At 40.1% G+C, this 23381-nt stretch overlaps 2 protein-coding genes across 2 annotated transcripts in view; one reads left to right on the forward strand and one right to left on the reverse strand.

Annotated features, from left to right (window-relative positions):
• The window catches only part of LOC126440339 (molybdenum cofactor biosynthesis protein 1-like), a 356199-nt gene that overhangs the window by 223166 nt on the left and 109652 nt on the right, over nucleotides 1–23381 (forward strand). The window lies entirely within an intron of this gene.
• On the reverse strand, nucleotides 20532–21000 carry LOC126440342 (cyclic pyranopterin monophosphate synthase-like). Its single transcript, XM_050090631.1, has one exon. It carries the CDS (start codon nucleotides 20998–21000, stop codon nucleotides 20566–20568), a length of 435 nt encoding a protein of 144 aa, XP_049946588.1. The 3' UTR covers nucleotides 20532–20565.

Here is a 23381-nt window from a genome sequence, read left to right on the forward strand (position 1 = left end):
AGAATGTCTACATTTTTCTGGATCCCTCTGTAGTCACTACCTAAATGGGATAGCAACAAAGAGAATGTTTGCATTGCTACCTCATACACAACAATTGATTTACAAACTGTAGTGATATTTTTGTTTCATTTCAAACTTAAGAAAAAGCACTACAGTTGAGGTTTCTATGATTCATAAAAGTCCCAGTTTTTATGGGAGATTTTTTGTAGAAATGGTGTATCTTATATTCAGGCCAATATGGTACCCGTTTCCATCCTGTTTTAAGTCTTAATTCAAAATATTTATCTTTCTTTTTCCAATACCTGATCAGATTGAGAGAGATATTTAAAAAAAAAAATAAGCACTAGCAAGTACGTTAATTTGCTATTGTTAAAACTTTTTCTCGTGCATGTTCTCTACAATTTTGATATGACACCACCTGCACTCTTATCTTGTTGCCAGTAAAAAGTGAGTAAGTAGGTCATTAAACTCTCTCTCTCTCTCTCTGTGCCCTCCCCCAGCTGTGTGGTAGTGTCCTCTGTGTTGCTCTATTGTTTCAATTTTTGATGGTCCCGTGCTGTGAAAAGTTGAGGTGAAGTGTTCATTCTTAAATAAATAGTGTGTATCAGCTCTTTTCTCCTAGGATCAGGTTGTCATTGCTGTGTTCATTGATGTAAAATGACACTTTTTTAACAGTTCCTAAAAGGTGCACCACTTCATTGACACTTTTGCTCAGGTGTAGAGCATATTGGCCAGACTAATTTACATGTTTCAGCTTTACACTGTATGGTATCCTCTTTTTTAAAGGCCTGTTATCTTTCTTGTGTGTGACTAGTCCAGAGATTGAAAATGTTTTATTTTGTAAGTTACCAATCCAGAACAGGTTTCTGTCAATTTAATTCTTCAGGTTTTTCCAGAAGTTTGCTGAAATTCCTGAGTTGTCCTTTGCACAGTTGGACATCATTGTCTTCCTCGCATATTTCGGTGACATTAGTTGTTGCTTTTACAAAGTGCTACTTGAGACTGACCGTCAGATGGAGCAGGTCTGTAATTTGTTCCCTCTGCCTTCGTGCTTCATCTGCAATCTGCTCTGACAGACACCATCCTCGGGTATCCGTGTTGCGTGATATTCCGAGTGTCATCTACACTCACGGGCACGATTCTTGTGTGTTATGTTTTCAGTCCAAGCTGGTTGGTAGAATTCTGTTTGCGGGCTGTCCCCGTTTGGGGACAAGGATCGGCAGGGCATGAAACCCGAATCTTTCATCTTTCAGTTAACTCAAATGTCGAGTGTCACTTTTTTCATGTACTGTGATTACAAATATAAGAAAATACAAAATGAAAATTTCTCAACATAGTCATGTTTCTTTTCAGTATGTTTCTCAGATCAGTACACTGCAATGTAAATATTCCGTTAAAAGAATATATTTTTGATTGTTTCTTCAGTCAAAGATGCATTGCCTTTTTGACTTAACAATCAATGTCAAATCATTGTCCCTCAAACAATCCTGCAGGGGTTTGACAACGTGAGACCATGGCTTTATGGAGGATCACCTAGAATTAGCTGCCGTCTTTTCTGACATGATTTTAAATCAATGCTATAATCACTGTTTCTTTTGCTTAGGGTTTTGAGTCTAGGAATGATGCAAACAATCAGCAGTTTATTTCTTTCTTACGTGATCTTGTTTTCTCCTCCCTAGCCCCCTTTCTTCTTTCATTTGGTAGCCTCGAGCAAATTGAATATTCCTGCTTTTGTTTGTATTTATTAATCTGTTTGTGCCTCTAATTCTTAAAAGACTTCATTATGACACTAATAATCTGAAGCAGCAAATTTGGGGGAAAAAGAGCTGCATTCATTTATGCTGTTGTAAAATGGAGGAATTGGTTGTCGTTGGAAAAAAATCTGCCTTTTACAGCTGCTGATTTTTGTCATTTATTTTACATAGCCCACCCATGATCTACAATCAGGTCTTCCTTTTTATGTTGTATTTTTTATAAGAATGTTGAAACATAGATGATTGTTATGCATCTTTGCAGCACCTAAACTTGAATATTGTACTTAAAAATGTTATTTGTTGTCTTTTTTAAATTAAATTGTTATGTTTAAGAAGTGAATTAAATAATTGTTACCTGTGACATAATTTTGTAGCAGCTAAACTTAGATGCTGGTCTTCAATATTTTAATTTTTATAGTTTGGGGTATGATTGTTGTAATTAGAAAATGAATGTGTGCTTTGTGCACTATGTTGTTACAGTAATTTGGAGTTTATTTTGTATATCATCTGGTGTAAATTATAAGAATTTAAGCAAAAACTTCTGTCTCTCAACAGCTTTCTTAATAACACTATTCCAGTAACTGGATATGCATATTGAAATATCTGTGTTGTATATTAGATTCTATGACCTGTACCGAGGCAATATTTTGCGGTTGCAAATTTTCTTGACTATTATTAAGTGTGTGTGTGTGTGTGTGTGTGTGTGTGTGTTGCTTATGCCCTACATACGAGTCCTCCAAGCTACTGATGATCTGACCAATGTACGACATGCCAAAATGCTACGGCTGCATGGGGAGATACAATTAAATCCCATCCCCCCCCCCCCCTCTCTCTCTCTCTCTCTCTCTCTCTCTCTCTCACTCTCTCTCTCTCTCTCTCTCTCTCAAAGATCAGCAGGTTCAGGAATCTAACACAGAAAGAATTTAATCACGGTTTCTTTTTCATCTCTATCATACAATGTAGTCCAATTTTTTGCTAATACAGAAATAACATTTTGTGATTTATGTAGTGTACTCTTCAAAAGATCTAATGATGTCCTCATTCCTTTCTTATAAACAAAACAAGAAGAAACTGACAATAATTGTCATTAAAATAAAACACAGAACAGTGTCTCCATAGCATCAATGAGCACATCCTTTCAGCACCTTTGACCCAGGCAGTGAACACAGCAACGGTCAGTCTATGACTTGCAGCAGGTGAATCCCAGTCAGCTGCATTGCTCATACACCCCACATAAATAATAATAAACAAAATCTAACAATACACATAACCAAGTCTTGATTTGTGACAGTATACCGCTGATGACAAAAAAAATTAGACCCAAAGATTTTGAGATGTGATAGAATAGAACTTTTGCTCTAGTTGAAGCGGTAACATACAAATGTTGTATTCACACTGTTAAAAAGCTCAGAAAAGTGTTATAACTTTTTCAGAAGTCTAAATCAAACTATGGAAACTCTCGGTAGGAACTTAGAAATATAGGAAATGATAAAGTGCTACTTACCATAAATACATGTTAAGAAGTCTATTTTTTTTCTTTTAACAAATCTAGCACTGCATATTACTGCCAAATTAGTCATTACCTATGATTGCCCCAGTGGCAGAAGTATGTATAATAATGTCAAAACGTTTGTGACACTACACACTAGGAGAAGCTCAAGTTTCAGATACACGTTGATTGCGTTCTGGATGATGCTATCTACATGTTCATCCACACTCTGCAAACCACTATGAAGAGTATGACAGAGGGTACATCTCACTGTACCAGATATTAAAGCTTGTTCATGTTTCCTTTCCTCCATCTTGTACTTCAACTTTTCTTCCTTAAACTTATCCTGTTTCTAACTACTCTGATTTGCTTTTGTGGTTAGTGTGAATTTAAACTCAGTTGCCATAAATATCTAATATCTTTTATTGAACAGTGAATGGATTATTTTATATTTCATTTAATGCTGTTCTGCTCTTTGTTACGGCACAAATGGTGTTCCCTACTTTTGTGCAATTTTCACACAACTTGAAAAAATGGTGAGATAAACAACTAGCTTCATTATTTATTTATGTTTTGAATGTACCACTAATGTTTTGAATGTAACCAAAAATGCTTGTTGTTGTAAAATATACTTTCAACTTGCCTCCTTCACTAGCTGAAAACCTTTTTAGTTTCTCATGTTACCCCTGATGTCTTCTTTTTGGTTGATTCATTTATGATAACATTTTACTGTCCTGAGTAGTACCTGTGTATAAATATAATTTTATTTTTATTTTTAGTGATGTGTGTTTTTATGTGCATATTCTTTCAGTCCTGTGTAATGTGAGTCTCTGTTTAATGGTATGGTTATGTTGTCTTCAGACTTAAAGAATTGATGTAGAAATTTATAGTTTTCAGCATGTGGTTCAACAGATCCTTATTGTGTTCCTAAATTGGAAAAGTCCTAAAAACAGAAACTAGAAAATAACTGTATAGAAATTTTGGACCACCATTGGTTAAATATTTTATTACCAACCCAAGAAATAAATTGGGAACAATGTGCAGCATCTTATTCAGTGTAAAAGAAAACTCAAATTTAGTTAAAAGTGGACCACTTGAGTTTGCTAAAGGCATAGAATCGTGTGTTTCTAGTGTTCTTAAATCCATTCAAAACCCTCGAAAAGAACAAAAAAGTAAGAGAATATAATATTGAACTTACAGGCCTAAGTCTGGAAACAACATTATAATTGTGTGTATTTGGTTTTGTTTCTATGCTGTTGACATCCTGTACTGTTGATTTGAAATTATATGTGAGAGTTGATGTTTGGAAGCTAAATGCAGGAAAGAAGACCATGAAGTGAAATCCACCCTTCATGTTCTCAGTTGGCAGAGAATGTGGGCAAAGAACTGGAAATCTTTGAGGTACCAAATTGTCAAGGGCTGTGATATTGCCCTTTTAACGTCACTTAGAGTAGACATAGTTCTCTTAGTCCCAAGTGTAAGACAACATTTTTGGTACCTTACAATTTCAGTGGTTTCCATTTACAATTTCTGTTTACAGTGCTCATCATCAAATGTTTTGGTGTTGTTATTTGATTTCATATAAATAACATAGAGGTAGTTATTTTACATACTATTATGTTTCTGATAGCTTTTTCTCACAAAGCATACTTTAGGCTCGTATTTTATTGTAAAATATTGAAACTGACAGACATAAAGACTTGCATTTTCTGCATGTCTTCTGTCACCAGTTTCGCCTCTAGTATTGACTGCAAAGCAGAAGTGATCGGCATAGAAAATGATGGAGTAAGGGTGGTGAGGTGGAGAGGGGGGGGGGGGGGGAGAAATGTAATATTGAAACTAAAATCAAGAAAGAGAGCAGTCAATTGAGGATACAATGAAACATTTGGGACCTCATTAACTGCAGGATCGTTCTAGTAGAATAGAATTGTATAAAAGATTACTGCCAAAGAGAAGTGTTAGAACTTCAAGTTTAACACATATATTTAGGAACAACACAACAACACATATAAGTCACTGAGTAAGTTGACCTGTGTACAAGTCGGCATTCGATTCAACACTGAGTCTCAGTCTAGCGGCCGCTGCTCGGCTGGCCGCTTAGGTGGCGCAGCTGCTGCATGGCTGGCAGACAGCGCCGCACGTAGAGGACGCGTGTAATTGCGCGGCAGCACTTTGAATAATCGGCGAGTCACAACATTTTTCCCCCCTTTGAAATTGTTGCACTGGTCTTGATGGAGGTGTCCTGGAGATGGCTAATGTAAAGTCTCGAGGAGGAGGCTTCCCGTACGGACGGAAGTGTCCCCGATGATAACGGGTCGAGATGACAGGAGACGTGGGTGATGTGTCGGCATCCATTGAAGGAGGAGGCGAGTAAATGTACTCTGACAGAGGATGATCCTCCGGTTCCTGCATGGGCACGTCTCCTGATGGCGTCCGTTCTGGTGCTGGCATCGCGATGACGGTGAGAGGGCTGCGTTGTGAGTATTGAGAGATGCCAAGATCCCGGGCATCAGGTAGAGCCAAAAGTGGTGTGGCAGCATTCGGAACAGGCGTTGCTGGCACCCGAGGCCGAAGCTGGTCCGAATGACGCACTGCAACACCCGTGTCCATCTGGATCTTATACAGGCGTCTACCACGGTGTCGTAAGATGCGGCCCGGGCTCCTTTTTGGCCGCCTGCCATATCCGCGTACCCAGACGAGGTCGGCGGCGGTGAACCGGCCAAGGGAAGGCACCCGCGGCCATGAGGAGGGAGGCCGCAGAAGATGAAGTAGCGTGCGGGGCTGTCGCCATGTAAGAGCTCAGCCAGGCTGTGATCGCCCATGGGGGTGAAACGGTAAGACGCCAGGAACTGGAGAAGCGCATCATCATCAGCAGAAGAAGTCAGAAGTTTCCGCATCTGAGCCTTAAATGTGCGGACCAGCCGTTCAGCCTCACCGTTGGATTGTGGATGGAACGGCGGGGCCGTGACATGAGTAACGCCGTGACGAGCACAAAAATCTGCAAAGTCGGAAGAGGCAAATTGCGGACCATTATCAGTAACAAGAGTAGAGGGGAGGCCTTCCAAAGAAAAAATGCGGGTGAGAGCACTGGTGGTTGCCGCGGTGGTAGGTGACGTGCAACGGACAATGAAAGGAAAGTTAGAGTAGGCGTCAATTACAAGGAGCCAATAAGTACCTAAAAAAGGTCCCGCAAAGTCAGCAAGAATGCACTCCCAGGGCTTCTCAGGCGAAGGCCACGGTGACAAAGATGACTTCGGGGCAGCGGCCTGTGACGCACAAGGGCCGCAGGCAGCCACCATGTGTGCAATTTCAGAGTCAGCGCCAGGCCAGTACACATGACGGTGCGCCAGAGATTTTGTGCGAGACACACCCCAGTGCCCCTGGTGAAGGAGGCGCAAGACCGCAACACGCATAGATGCAGGTACCACTACACGCGGTGAAGCATTGTCAGTGGAGAGGAGGATAATACCATCCCTAGCCGTAAGGCGGTAGCGCAAAGTGTAGTAGTTCCGCAACGGATCAGAAGTCTTAGCGGACGGGCGATCTGGCCAACCCTCCTGAATACAGCATAAAACCCGGGAGAGGGTAGGGTCAGAACCCGTAGCAGCTGCCAGCCTGTCCGCAGTGATGGGGAACCCGTCCACAACCCACTGCTCGGCAACATCCAGGTGGAAACACCAAAGTTCGTCCCTATTGAATGCCTGATCAGGACCCATGGGAAGGCGAGACAAAGCATGAGCTTTCGCATGTTGAGCCATTGGCCAGAAATGAATCTCATAATTGAAACGGGACAAGTAAAGAGCCCAACGCTGGAGGTGGTGTGCAGCCTTGTCGGGAAGTGACGTTGATGGATGGAACAAGGAAACAAGTGGTTTGTGATCCGTAACAAGATGAAATTTTGAGCCATAGAGAAAAACACCAAACTTATGAAGAGCATAAATAATGGCCAAAGCTTCTTTCTCAATTTGGGAATACCTTTGTTGGGCATCCGTGAGCGTTTTGGAGGCATAAGCGATGGGTTGTTCTGAACCGTCAGAAAAATGGTGTGCAGGGACTGCACCGACCCCGTATTGAGAGGCATCTGTGGCAAGAACAAGATGTTGGCCAGGTCGATAAGTAGCCAGGCATAGTCTTTAATTTCTGGAAAGCCGCGTCACATGACGCGGACCAGTGAAAAGGCACGTTTTTATGCAACAGGGGATGCAACGGCTGAGCCACCGACGCCGCAGATGGTAAAAACTTGTGATAGTATGCTATTTTCCCCAAGAAGGCCTGCAGTTCCTTAACAGATGTAGGGCGAGGAAGGGCATCGATCACAGCAACAGTGTGTTGAAACAGTTGAATACCATCGCGAGAGAGTTGGAACCCAAAGTACGTTATAGATGCCTGAAAAAATTGTGATTTCTGAAGATTACATTTAAGACTGGCAGTCTGTAAGACATTAAAAAGTGTGCAGAGATTTTGAAGATGTTCGTCAGTGGTGGAGGCAGTGACAACAATGTCGTCCATGTAATTGATACACCCAGGGACAGGGAGCAATAATTGTTCCAAGAATCGCTGAAAGAGAGCAGGGGCACTAGCAACCCCGAATGGCAAGCGTTGGTATTGATAGAGGCCGAAAGGCGTGTTAAGGACCAGAAACTGCCAGGAAGCAGCATCGAGAGGAAGTTGATGATAAGCTTCTGACAGGTCAATTTTAGAAAAATACTGTCCTCCAGCGAGTTTAGTGAACAGTTCTTCAGGACGGGGCATAGGGTAAGTGTCAATGAGGCATTGAGCATTTACAGTGGCTTTGAAATCGCCACAGAGACAAATATCACCATTGGCCTTAGCAACTACAACAACAGGAGAGGACCACTCACTGGAAGTGACAGGAAGTAAGACCCCTGACGCAGTGAGACGATCCAACTCCCGTTTTACCCAATCTTGAAGGGCCACAGGAATGGGCAGAGCCCGAAAAAACTTAGGCCGAGCCGTGGGTTTGAGCATGATATGAGCTTCAAAGTTGTTCGCACAGCCTAAACCGGGAGAAAAAAGGGACGAAAATGTAGTCGACAAGGAATCCAGTTGAGCATAAGGAATAGCGTCAGAGACAATATTGACAGAGTCAACTATGGAGAACCCAAAATCGCGAAAGGCATCGAAACCAAAAAGATTTTCTGCGTTGGCAGAACTCCGGAGATGGGAACTTGCCCTTCAGTATATCCTCTCTTCTTGTTATCCGCCAGGCCTCAACCTCTGCTAATTTCAAGTTGCCGCTGCTCATAGCTCACCTGTCTTTCAACAACATCTTTGCCTCTGTACTTCTGCCTCGACTGACATCTCTGCCGGATCACTTTGCCTTTACAAATGTCTGCTTGTGTCTGTGTATGTGTGGTTGGATATGGGTGTGTGTGCAAGTGTATACCTTTTCTTTTTTCCCCCTAAGGTAAGTCTTTCCGCTCCCGGGACTGGAATGACTCCTTACCCTCTCCCTTAAAACCCACATCCTTTCGTCTTTCCCTCTTTCCTGATGAAGCAACCGTTGGTTGCGAAAGCTAGAATTTTGTGTGTATGATTGTGTTTGTTTGTGTGTCTATCGACCTGCCAGTGCTTTCGTATGGTAAGTCACATCATTTTTGTTTTTAGATATATTTTCCTGCATGGAATGTTTCCCTCTTATTATGCGTTCAGTTAACTAAGTAGAAATCAGTAATATCTTATCTCAGTGAGGAACTTGAAACTTTCAGCACAGGTCAGGAGCATGTAGAGGTGCTCTTCCTCTACTTGAAAAGAACAGTTGACCACGCACTGAGTAGATAGGTTCCTAGTAGAACAGTTCATAATGGGATGGAACCTCCGTGGTATACAGTCACTGTAAAGAAAACTTCTAAAGGAACAGAGATTACTGCATAATAGGTGTAAAACAAAGTGTAGGATTATAGATTGAGAGACGCTGGATGAAACATGTTTGGCTGTCAAGAGAGCAATGCATGAAGCCTTCAATGACTACTGTAGCAGAATATTGTCAAATGACATTTCACAAAATCCAAATAAATTCTGGTCGTATGTAAGGGCTGTTAGTGGCAAAAAAGTTAGTGTCCAGTCCCTAGCAAGTGAGACAGGAACTGAAATTGAGGGTAGCAAAGTAAAAGCTGAAATTCTGAACTCGATTTTCAAATGTTCCTTTGCAAATAAAAACCCAGGAGAACTGCCCCAATTCAATCCTCGTACACTGAAAAAATGAACGAAATAGGTATTAGTGTCAGTTGTGTTGAGAAACAGTTGAAATCATTAAACAAAGCTCCAGACCCCGATGGAATCACAGTCAGATTCTATATTGAATTTGTGGCTGAGTTATCCTCTCTTCTCACTGTAATCTATCCAAAAAACCTTACCTAGTTTTTGGAAAAAGTTACAGATCACACCCGTCTACAAGAAGGGTTGTAGGAGTGACAAAACTACCATCCAGTAGCCATGACATCAATTTGTTGTAGATTCTTAGAAAATATTTTGAGCTCAAACATAATGAGGTATCTCGAACGGAACTACCTTCTCAATATCAACCAGCATGGTTTTCAAAAACATAGATGATATGAAATCCAACTCTCACTTTTCTCACATAACTTGCTGAAAGCGTTGGATCAAGGCAACAGGTAGATTGTGTTTCTTGATTTCCTAACAGTTTTTGATTCTGTTCCACACCTACACTTACTGTGAAAAGTACGATCATATGGGGTATCAAGTGAAATACGTGACTGGATTGAGGACTTTTTGATAAGAAGGACACAGCATGTTACCTTGGATGGAGAGTCATCATCAGATGTAGAAGTAACTTCAGGTGTGCCCCAGGGAAGTGTGTTGGGGACCTTGCAGTTCTTGTCCATTAATGACCTTGCTGTAAATCAGGATTTTTGCAGATGATGCAGCTATCTGTAATGAAGTGCTATTTCAGAGAAGCTGCATAAATATTCAGTCAGATCGTGATGAGATTTCAACATGGTGCAGTGATTGGCAACTTGCTCTGAATGTTTAGAAATGTATAAACTTAGTATCCTGTGACTATAATATTGGTGAGTCACTGTCGGAATCTGCCAACTCGTACAAATACCTGTGTGTAACACTTTGTAGGAATATGAAATGGCATGATCACATAGGTTCAGTTGTGGGTAAAGCAGGTTGTAGACCTTGGTGTATTGGTATAATAATGGGGAAGTGCAATCAGTCTACTAAAGAGATGCTTACAAGTCATTCGTGTGACCCCCCCCCCCCCCCTCCCACCCCCCCTAGACTATTGCTAAAGTGTGTGGGACTTGTACCAGATGAGACTAGCAGGAGACATTGAATGTATACAAAGAAACGCAGCATGGTCACAGGTTTACTTAATCCATGGGAGAGTGTCACAGAGATACTGAAGGAACTGAAATGCAGACTGTTGAAGACAGGTGTAAACTATCCCAAGAAAGTGTATTAGCAAAGTTTCAAGAACTGTCTTTAAATGATTACTCTAGGGATATACCACAACCCCCCCCCCCCCGCCCCCCCCCCCCACCCGCCCCCACATATTGCTCTCACAGGGGTCGTGAAGATAAGATTAGAATGATTACTGCTCACACAGAGGCATTCAGACAAATTCAGACAATCATTCTTCCACGCTCCATACATGAATGAAACAGCAAGAAACCCTGATAACTGGTACAATGGGACTTACCCTGTACCATGCACCTCCTGGTGGATTGCAGATTATAAACGTAGATGTGAACTGACAGTCTTTTACATGTGCATAAGGGAAACATCTAATCACCTTTATTTTACCAAGACAAAATTTATGATTTTCTAAAGTTTCAAACCTTGACAGGAAATAATGGATTAGGCTGTCCGTAAATTATAAACTAACATTATTGTGATGATGGAAAATCTCATATAAAGACGTGAAACAAATACTAACAAAGAGATAGAGGGGTTGGCCAGTACAGCCAATAGATACACAAAACATAACAGAAAATTTACGTATCCTAGCTTTTGGAACTTTGTTCCTTCGTCAGGGAGGAGAGAGGGGAAAGAAGGGGAAGAAGAGAAAGTGGATTCAGTTACTCACAACCCAGGTTATGAAGCAACAGGGTAGAGGTAAACAGGGAGGGTAGCAAAGATGGAGGCATGGGTGTATACTCTACAGTATGTCAACATGTTGCCTTGACCTGTTTGATAACCAGGTCTGGCTCCAATTTAGTGCACACGGGACATCATCGAACAACTCCAGTGTCTCCCAAAAACAGCATTAACCATCCCTGTTTTGATGACAATGTGAAACAGGCGTGGAACTTCATCCCACAAACTCATAACCAGCACAATGCATGCACGTTTGCATGCTTACATTCGGGCAGTTACACTGGATTTCAATGCATTAGTGTATCACATTTGCAATGGTGTATCTCGCACTTATATTATCCTGTGATCTTGCAATGTTAATCACTTAAATAAGTTACTTAGACATATATGTTCCTGAAATTTCATTACTCTACGTTAATTACTTTTTGGTAATGCAATTTTTTTTTTTTTTTTTCAGTGTACATGATGACTACAATAATACATTATAATGTTTCTCCAGTGGTTTCAACATTAACTTTTTAACAGAAAAGATTTTGCTTACAGTTCATTTTTAAGTTAACATTTCTAAACTTTTTAACAATCCATATTAAAGCTAGCAATAGTAACTATATTAATAATTGCTACTGTAAACAGTTACACATATGGACATCAGTTTTGAATAATGGGTTTTGAGTGTAAATAATGTTTTATGTAAGTGTTTGTATTGATACTTAAAATTAAATGTCATGTAATGAATGTCCACTGTTTTGTTGGATCAAGTTATTTACGAACGCGATGTACTGTGTTCTTCCATTAGAGAATGAGACTGTATTGTTTATCGGTTTCATTACAAAATGCTAATAAGCTTTTAGTTAGAAAACCTTCTATAACTAGAATTATTAATATGAGAAAAATAGGAACAATGAAGGAACGGAAGATCAGTTGCAGAAACAAGAGTAGCTCTGAGTTGCAAGAGTGGTTGCTTTTCCCACCCATGTAATTAACTGGCATTATCACCACTATTAACTTACCGTGGTTTCACATCTCATCTGTTCATTGTTCCCCATGTCCTGCCCTTGTGTTCACCCTTCCTATTAGACCATATATGCCTCTGTTACTGTAATCGATATGTAAACAATATTTATCACATGACCTTTTTTTGTTACAGGTTGTAATATTTGACATTGCAGCTTTTGAAAATGGAGCAGGATGTTGTGCCCTCTTTCCTATTGGAGTGTTTCTCTGTGATCAGAATTGGAGGCAGACAATTCACTTGAACTTCCATTGCTGTTGTTGATGTCTTTGAATCATGTTGTTTCTTTGTGATTAATAAAAAAATTATACAATCCAATGGTTTCTTCACCTTGTCTTTAAAAATTCCAGACCTATTGTTCAAACACATATTTTGAGAGTTATGCATCTGAGCATTTTTGTGGAAAGTGCATTTCACACATACTTTCAAGATAAATTGAATAATGACCCCCATTTTGTGTGTTGGGGAAGATAATTTGATACAGCTAAATGCATATACAGGTACACACATTTGCTCGTGCCTGAGACAAAGTGAGAGTGATTCAAAGGAAGAATTCACTACTTTTTACCTAATTCCTGAATAACTCGTACTTTCGTCAGAAATGTCACAATGCAAAGTTGATTAGATAAAGGGACAGAAATGAGAGCAAAATATAATTTGAATATCAGAAAAAATAACCAATTAGTGTTTGTGTAATACTTTACGGCAAGCCTAAAATTAATTTTTAAGCATTGGGATATCTGGGATGGAATAACAATAATATGGAATAGGATAGCTTTCTGCTCCCCACCTAGAGGAGACACTGAGTGGCAGACTGGCACATTGAAGGAAGATTTTTAGATATTAGAAAGTATGGGACAGTCCTCATCTAGCAGGTGTGGTGGTGTGAGGCCGGGGTGGGAGCAGGTAAAGGCCTAGATATGTGAGACAGAGAGACTAGCAAAGGTTTAGGTAACGGGGTTTACAGGAGTGAAGAATATGTCGCAGCTAGAGTTTCTAGGCTTCGTTCCTGTGGCCCCACACCTCAATGCCCTCCCCTGCTCCCATTCCAACCTCACACACTATTACGTCCCCCTAGTACACTTCTCTCTGTCTTTCCACCTCCACACTCCCAACCAGCAGAGACTCCCTATGCTGAGGTGGGCTCTGTCCATTAGATTACACTCGTAAGATGAAAATAAACATTATGCAGCATGAAAGAATTATCTGTGTGGGATGGAAATATGTAGATGTGATGTACGTGCACAGACAAAAAAAAAAAAAAATAAAATAAAATAAAATAAAAATTACAATGTCAGAAAAATTGAATGATTTATTCAAGAGAAAGAGCTTCACAAATTGAGCAAGTTGGTCCACCTCTGACTCTTGAGCAAGTTTGGCATTGATAGATTTGTTGGATGTCCTACTGAGGGACATCAAGCCAAATTCTATCCAAGTGGCACATTGTATTGTCTAAATCATGAGCTGGTTGGGTGGCCCTGCCCATAATGCCGCAGACATACTCAGTTGGGGAGAGATCCCGTGACCTAGCTGGCGAAGATAAGGTGTGGCAAGTATGAAGACAAATTGCGTGTGGGCAGGCATTATCTTGCTGAAATGTAAGCAAATGATGGCTTGTCATGACGAGAAACAAAATGGGGTTTATAATATCGTCAACAGATGTCTGTGTTGTAATGGTGACACAGATGACAACCAAAGAGGTCCTGTTATGAAAAGAAATGCCACAGTAGACCATCAGTCCTCGTTTGGCTGTATGGCAGCCAGCAGCCGGGTTGGTATCGCACTGCTATCTGGTGTGTCCCCAGGCACGTCCCTGGTCTGGAATTGCATTGACTGGAATATAATTGGCTTCAGTGATGAGTCCCACTATGAACTGAGCCTCAATGATCATCACAGATGCGTCTGAAGACGCCCCAGACGGTGGGATACCACCGTGAATGCCACATCCCATACGGTCCAACTACCAGGACTGATGATCTGGGGTGCGATTTCTTTTCGTAACAGATCACTTTTGGTCAACAGACAACTATGCTGTAAGGGTGACATGGATGTCACCCCTACAGCATAGTTGTCTGTTGACAATACTGTACATCCTATTTTGTTTCCCTTCTTGGCAAGCCATACATTGCTTACATTTCAGCAAGATAATGCCTGTCTGCACACAGCTTGTCCTCATGCTTGCCAAACCCTACCTTGGCCAGCAAAGTTGCTGGATCTCTCCCCAATTGAGAATGTAAGGAGCATTATGGGCAGGGCCGTTAGACCACCTCGGGATTTTGACTATCTACAGTGACATTTGAATAGAATTTGGCATGATGTCCCTCTGTTGGACATCCAACAACTCTATCAGCCAGAGCCAAGCTTGTATAAGGACCAGAGGTGGACCATCTCATCCAATTTGTGATGTTCTTTCTCTTGAATAAATCATCCAGTTTTTTCTGAAACTGTAATTATTTTTCTGTCTTCACATGTATGTCACATTTACTGATTTCAGCCCTATTTGGTATTTCGATAATTCCTTCAGTACCTAAGTGTTTTTTTGAGTATATAGTATCTGACAGTTTCTTTTTTTTCAGTATGCTTGTCTGCTGCCCATTGCCTGCTCTAACTGGTGAGTAGCAATCTGTCCTATTTCATATTGTTAGAATTATCTTTTGACACTCAATATTTATGATGCAAGCAAACTGTTATTGCCACTTGACATGATGGTGAATGGTACTCTGTTAGCCATTGGCACAAATGGAATGACATGATAAAACAAGGGTCCACAGCTATTACAAACTTTTTGAATGTGATAAATACAGCTTACTGCTGTCAATACTTCTGTTAATTACATTTTTGATCGTTTGTTATTTTCAAGCATACATGTCAGGTGCTACGACACCTTTGAATTACTGCAAATGGACAAAGATGACCAGACTCGTTTCTCTTCAGTAGAAACAACTATCGACAAGAGAAGAAACTTAATGTCATTCAAATCTACTTTTTCATTGGTAGAGATCTTTCACTCATGGGATTAGCAGCAGAGATTAAAAAGAAGCAGCAGCAAACAGATCCAAGGCATCCATTGTTTGGAACTCATGTTCTTCCATCACAACTCCTTATAATAGTATCAGCTCTGGAGAACTAAGTCCCAATTCATTTTCTTGTAACAAAATAGATTGCCATTACCTTGCAGTTAAAAATGGGAAGCTTTACATGAATGTCCTACATGCAGTTTTTTTATACTTGTGCTCTTTGAGTTCCTGTCCTAGAATACATTAAAATATTAAAAAATGTGTAAATTAATCTTTGAAACAATCCAAACCTTTCAATGGAAACCAGGAAAGGCTTAGAAACATTATCATTAAAAAAAAAAAATCAAGGAAAGATAATGTAAGGAACAATCAGGGAAAGTCTGCTGTACCCTTCCTGTTGTGTACTGTGTTATTGTTATTCTTAATTTTTTAAAATTTGATAATGGCCATTAAAGACCATGCAGAATAGCAATTGCACATTACTAGAAGCTGCCTTTGCATTCTTCCTCCAACAGCCCGTTGTATTTGCTCAGCGTAGAAGCCTTTAAAGTTGTAACTCTGGTCGGTCTGAGACGCCGCCTAGATTTAATCCAGCCTGTCAAAGATCCCTTTGTCATTCCCCTGAACTACGTCAGAAACTTAAAGGTTGTTATCAAGAGTATTAAAAATCTGTTTTGTCAACCTGACCTTCAAACTTTCGTCTTCCTGGCTCGACTGGTGCAGGCAGTATTTCTCGATTTCTGAACAGCTTTTGACTTAGTGCCAGATTGATGCTTATTATCAAAATTGCTACTGTGAGGGTTATCGAGTGAAATATGTCACTGGAATTGAGGATATTTTGGTAGGAATGACTTACATGTTATCTTGGCTGGGGAGTCATCATCTGATGTAGAAGTAACCTCAGATGTGTCATAGAGAGGTATGTTGTGACCATTCCTGTTCATGTTCATGTACATTAATGACTTTGCAGACAATATTAATAGTAAAGCACTCTTTTCACAGATAGTGCATTTATCTAGAATAAAGCACAGTCTGAAAGAAATTGTACAAACATTCGTCAGATCTTGATAATTTCAAACTTTCTTTTAAATGTTCAGACATGTAAAATCGTGCATTTTGCAAAATGAAGAAAACGCAGTGTGGTATGACTACAGTATCAGGGTGTCTTGCTTGGATTAAGTCTATTCATACAATTACCTGGGTGGAGCACTTTGTAGGGATATGAAATGGAACATTCATATAGGCCCACTCAGGGGTAAGGCAGGCGAAAGACTTAGATTTTTTTTTGGTAGAATACCATAGAAATGCAGTCATTCTCCAAATCATTTGTATAATCCATCCTAGAATATTGCTCAAATGTGTGGGACCCATATCAAAATGGATTAATGGGTGATTTGAACGCATGCAGAGAAGGGCAGATCAAATGGTCACAGGTTTGTTTGACCCAAAGGAGAGTGTCACAGAGATGCTGAAATAACTGAATTGGCAGATGCCTCAAGATAAGATGTACACTATCCTAAGAAAGTATGCTTACCAAAAGACGACTCTAGAATATGTTACAACCTTGTAACTATTGCTCCCATAGGGACCGTGAGGACAATATTAGATTAATTACAGCATGCAGAGAAAGATTTAAATGGTCTTGAAACATGAACAAGCTTTAATATCTGGTACAGTGAGATGTACCCTCTGTCATACTCTTCATAGTGGTTTGCAGAGTGTGGATGAACATGTAGATAGCATCATCCAGAACGCAATCAACGTGTATCTGAAACTTGAGCTTGTCCTAGTGTGTAGTGTCACAAACGTTTTGACATTATTATACATACTTCTGGCACTGGGGCAATCATAGGTAATGACTAATTTGGCAGTAATATGCAGTGCTAGATTTGTTAAAAGAAAAAAAAAATAGACTTCTTAACATGTATTTATGGTAAGTAGCACTCTATCATTTCCTATATTTCTAAGTTCCTACCGAGAGTTTCCATAGTTTGATTTAGACTTCTGAAAAAGTTATAACACTTTTCTGAGCTTTTTAAAAGTGTGAATACAACATTTGTGTCTTACCGCTTCAACTAGAACAAAAGTTCTATTGTACCACATCTCAAAATCTTTGGGTCTAATTTTTTTCGTCATCAGCGGTATACTGTCACAAATCAAGACTTGGTTATGTGTATTGTTAGATTTTGTTTATTATTATTTACGTGGGGTGCATGAGCAATGCAGCTGACTGGGATTCACCTGCTGCAAGTCATAGACTGACTGCTGCTGTGTTCACTGCCTGGGTCAAAGGTGCTGAAAGGATGTGCTCATTGATGCTATGGAGACACTGTTCTGTGTTTTACTTTAATGACAATTATTGTCAGTTTCTTTTTGTTTTGTTTATAAGAAAGGAATGAGGACATCATTAGATCTTTTGAAGAGTACACAACATAAATCACAAAATGTTATATCTGTATTAGCAAAAAATTGGACTACATTGTATGATAGAGATGAAAAAGAAACTGTGATTAAATTCTTTCTGTGTTAGATTCCTGAACCTGCCGATCTTTGAGAGAGAGAGAGAGAGAGGGAGAGAGACAGAGAGAGAGGGAGAGAGAGAGAGGGGGATGGGATTTAATTGTATCTCCCCATGCAGCTGTAGCATTTTGGCATGTCGTACATTGGTCAGATCATAAGAACCTTGGAGGACTCGTATGTAGGGCATAAGCAACACACACACACACACACACACACACACACACACACACACACACACACTTAATAATAGTCAAGAAAATTTGCAACCGCAAAATATTGCCTCGGTACAGGTCATAGAATATAATATACAACACAAATATTTCAATATGCATATCCAGTTACTGGAATAGTGTTATTAAGAAATCTGTTGAGAGACAGAAGTTTTTGCTTAAATTCTTATAATTTACACCAGATGATGTACAAAATAAACTCCAAATTACTGTAACAACATAGTGCACAAGGCACATATTCATTTTCTAATTACAACAATCATACCCCAAACTATAACAATTAAAATATTGAAGACCAGCATTTAATTTTAGCTGCTACAAAATTATGTCACAGGCAACAATCATTTAATTCACTTTTTTAACATAACAATTTAATTTAAAAAAGACAACAAATAACATTTTTAAGTACAATATTCAAGTTTAGGTGCTGCAAAGATGCATAACAATCATCTACGTTTCAACATTCTCATAAAAAATACAACATAAAAAAGAAGACCTGATTGTAGATCATGGGTGGGCTACGTAAAATAAATGACAAAAATCAGCAGCTGTAAAAGGCAGATTTTTTTTCCAACTACAACCAATTCCTCCATTTTACAACAGCATAAATGGATGCAGCTCTTTTTCCCCAAATTTGCTGCTTCAGATTATTAGTGTCATAATGAAGTCTTTTAAGAATTAGAGGCACAAACAGATTAATAAATACAAACAAAAGCAGGAATATTCAATTTGCTCAAGGCTACCAAATGAAGGAAGAAAGGGGGCTAGGGAGAAGAAAAAAGATCACATAACAAAGAAATAAACTGCTGATTGTTTGCATCATTCCTAGACTCAAAACCCTAAGCAAAAGAAACAGTGATGATAGCATTGATTTAAAATCATGTCAGAAAAGACGGCAGCTAATTCTAGGTGATGCTCCATAAAGCCATGGTCTCACATTGTCAAACCCCTGCAGGATTGTTTGAGGGACAATGATTTGACATTGATGTTAAGTCAAAAAGGCAATGCATCTCTGACTGAAGAAACAATCAAAAATATACTCTTTTAATGGAATATTTACATTGCGGTGTACTGATCTGAGAAACATACTGAAAAGAAACATGACTATGTTGAGAAATTTTCATTTTGTATTTTCTTATATTTGTAACTGCAGTACATGAAAAAAGTGACACTAGACATTTGAGTTAACTGAAAGATGAAAGATTAGGGTTTCATGCCCTGCCAATCCTTGTCCCCAAACGGGGACAGCCTGCAAACAGAATTCTACCAACCAGCTTGGACTGAAAACATAACACACAAGAATCGTGCCCGTGAGTGTAGATGACACTCAGAATATCACGCAACACGGATACCCGAGGATGATGTCTGTCAGAGCAGATTGCAGATGAAGCACGAAGGCAGAGGGAACAAATTACAGACCTGCTCCATCTGACGGTCAGTCTCAAGTAGCACTTTGTGAAAGCAACAACTAATGTCACCGAAATATGCGAGGAAGACAATGATGTCCGACTGTGCAAAGGACAACTCGGGAATTTCAGCAAACTTCTGGAAAAACCTGAAGAATTAAATTGACAGAAACCTGTTCTGGATTGGTAACTTACAAAATAAAACATTTTCAATCTCTGGACTAGTCACACACAAGAAAGATAATAGGCCTTTAAAAAAGAGGATACCATACAGTGTAAAGCTGAAACATGTAAATTAGTCTGGCCAATATGCTCTACACCTGAGCAAAAGTGTCAATGAAGTGGTGCACCTTTTAGGAACTGTTAAAAAAGTGTCATTTTACATCAATGAACACAGCAATGACAACCTGATCCTAGGAGAAAAGAGCTGATACACACTATTTATTTAAGAATGAACAATTCACCTCAACTTTCACAGCATGGGACCATCAAAAATTGAGACAATAGAGCAACACAGAGGACACTACCACACAGCTGGGGGAGGGCACAGAGAGAGAGAGAGAGATTTGGAATTCGGTACAGTTACGTTGCAAATTTCAAACTCACAGTTATTCATCTAACAGATGTGCTTTTTAAAGGTACGGTTCAAGAAATGCTGCACATGCAATGCCCGGGATTGTAGCGACGCGACTGTACTTTGGGAGGAGAGTGACAAAAATACTGACAGTGACAAAACAATGAATGTTAGTGAAGTTAAGAGTGTCTTACATGAAAACTGCAACTGAAAGCTTTGTTTTTGTGTGTAATTTATCTACAGTGTACTACAAAAAAACTGGTTAAGGGTAAATCACATTTTGAAAAGCTTTCGTAAATGGGCAACTTGACAAATTATTTTTAATTAAGTTTCTCTCTTTTTCGAAATTAAAGGTGAAACTCATATTCAGGCCAATTCGATGTGTATATAATTTATGATAACTATGAACAGACTTTGAAATTTGCCTACATCACACCAGGTATACTTAACTTATTTCACTGCCCCACACAGATGCTCATGTCCGGTGGAAGTCTCCTCTAGTTCCCCCACTTTTGGCCAGAAGCATTATTTCAGATATCACAATGTCATGACTCACAGCTTTGCACATATCGTACACTGTTAAGGCAGACACCGATACAGCAGTGAGAGCTTCCATCTCCACACCCGTCTGCCCTCTACACTTTGCCGTGCCAGTTACAATCACACAGTTGAGAGCAGAGTCCAGTTCAATGTCCACAGCCACAGAGGATAAAGATATGTTATGACACAGAGGGATAAGGCTGGACGTCTGCTTGGACCCCACAATTCCCGCTAGGCGAGCAATGCTAAGTACGTCACCTTTCTTCAGGCCATTTTCTCGTACGAGTTTCATCAGTTCGGGTCCCACAAAAACCTTTGCTCGTGCTGCAGCAGTCCGTTCTGTCACCAGCTTCGAACCCACGTCGACCATTTTCGCCCTGCCGGTCCAGTCAACATGAGTCAGACTTCCGGACTGTGCTCCCAAACTGCAGAAACGGCAAGAGAAGACAGAGGGCTGTGCTCTGTGTGTTTGTCTTGTTAGGAGTCCTGTATTGCACATAATGCTTGGGGTACAGGGAAGCAAAAGAAACTGTTTTCTAGATTCAGTCACTACACTCAAATTATGTGACAACAACTGAGACATCTGTGTATCCGACACAAACAGGGGCGAAATATTGGTATCTGAGAAGAAGTACTTTTGAAAATCTTGTTTCTGAAGGTTTAACAACTTCCGACTTTGTGCCTTCACAACATCACTACAGCCATCAAGTTCAGTGCCACCTGGAACAAAAATACAAGCTGTAACAAAGAACTCTTCATAATCTGAAAATAGGTTAACTACAAAAGAATTTTTAAGCATTCGTGTTGAAACACCCCCGATTAATTCCTTTACTGGATTTTGGGTAATTTACCAAAGCCACAAAACAGTTAATTATTATGATATATGACCGTGTGCTTACTGGATGAAAGGCTATTGGTTGTTCTGCGTTGTTCTGCTGTGGTTTCGGGAGTATTTCAACCGAATGCGGCTGTTCTGAGACGGAATAGCTAATGATTGAAAGTTTGTCTATTATTAAGTATCACAAAGGTTGCGATGTACAACTGATATATATTTCCTACTAACACACAAATTCTGAGGCTGTTGCTACCTTTGCCTTACACGTCTAATTGTGGTTATCTCTTTTTATTGATTGCTGATTTTCAGCACTTTGTCACAGGCAATGCTGATGGTTAACATTCACAACAATCCTCACTGCAATCCATGGTTGTTGCTGACTGACGCGGTTGACACGAAACACGTAATTTGGCACTTGTCACTTTCTGTTTCATATCACTCGCGAATCGGCATTAGTGAGAGTCAACCCCACGACGATCAGGGGGACGTGCTCACTCGTCATACTCCAGTGAATTTTACCGTTTACAACTCACTAGACCACCATTCTTGGCCGTCTTTCCCACTCTACTTCTCACTCGACACTCTACCATACTACTGCGCACTCAGCACTAGTCTCACTGCCTACTGCAGCGCTCGACAATCTACTCCTGTCCGCTATCGACCTGGGCGTCAGATACTAGAATCTGTGTTTGTGGGATCACGGATCCCTTACAGTGTTCAAGACAAGTTCTTTGGACCTTAATGATCTGTGATGATTCTTTTCTTTCCTAAGCTAATGTCGAAAATCTGTTTTGTCTGCAGAAGTGTGCAATATGAATGTTACACAAAGTTGATAGGAACATCTCACATAAATCTCCTCAGTGGCTGTAGATTTCACAATCTTGCAGGAGTGGATATAAGGGGAGGTCATTGCAATGATGATAACTACCACCCACTTCCCAAACAACATATTATACTGGGGTGCCCTTAAGAAGGCAGCAGTGTGGTTCATTCCGTGCAGAAAGAGATGGGGAATGCTTTATGGTGCTGTCTGTGTGTTCTCTCTCTCTCTCTCTTTCTCTCTGTCCCACGACTCACATTTCAGCTACTTCCAACCCTCGTATCTGGCACAGGCCACTGTGTCTGCTTCTGACTCTGCCTAGTAGAATTTATGCGGTCGGAAAGCTATCGCTGTTGCTTTCTAATGTAATACTTGTCATGTTTCCTTTATGCCAGCCATTGTGAACACTAATGGCTAAGTAACCTCACCATACCTAAATGCCTTGTATCGTACACGCACCCCAAAATGCACACTACAGACAGATGTGGCAGAACGACACGATGTCTTTATATTTTTTACTTCACCAATTTCCAAATGCACACATAACTTTTGGAGAAGGAGGTAGCATGGAAACAGAAGTGTGTCAAAAATGCCAAGTTCTTCCAGCAATGACAAGCTACATGTAATAAAGGACACTTTTCAGTTGCTCGTGCTAGGGTCTGCCCACAAGGACATGCTTTTGGTCTGATTGACAACATTCCAGCCGGGTAAAGCTGCACACCACTGGGTTGAACATACCAGGTGTCAACAACAGATCCGATACAACAACAACAGAAAGAATGACTTCCCGAACACAGTTGGAAATCATTGATAGAAACAGTATTCCCCTCATTCACATGTGTTTGCAGACCTCTGTTCAGTCATAATGTTTATTGAAATGATGATGGTGAGCACACACTTTGACAGAGTTCAACTTGGTTGTTACGTGATTCTTCAGATTTTTCCTTATTTCCTCCTCCCTTTTCTCTTCCCAAAATCGTTTCATTCATTGACTGTGTTCTTGTTTCCTTTGATATGTACATATTTTCTCTGTTTTCTTCCTTCCCTTTACTTCAAGTTTTATGTTCATAATTTTGATTCTGAATTTGTCTCTTTC

This window comes from Schistocerca serialis, unplaced genomic scaffold (assembly GCF_023864345.2).
Source record: "Schistocerca serialis cubense isolate TAMUIC-IGC-003099 unplaced genomic scaffold, iqSchSeri2.2 HiC_scaffold_1362, whole genome shotgun sequence".
In the NCBI taxonomy this organism is placed as follows: domain Eukaryota; kingdom Metazoa; phylum Arthropoda; class Insecta; order Orthoptera; family Acrididae; genus Schistocerca; species Schistocerca serialis.

Excerpts from the sequence above, each read along its gene's own strand:
- LOC126440342 (XM_050090631.1), bottom strand. The coding sequence starts at position 21,000 with ATGGTCGACGTGGGTTCGAAGCTGGTGACAGAACGGACTGCTGCAGCA.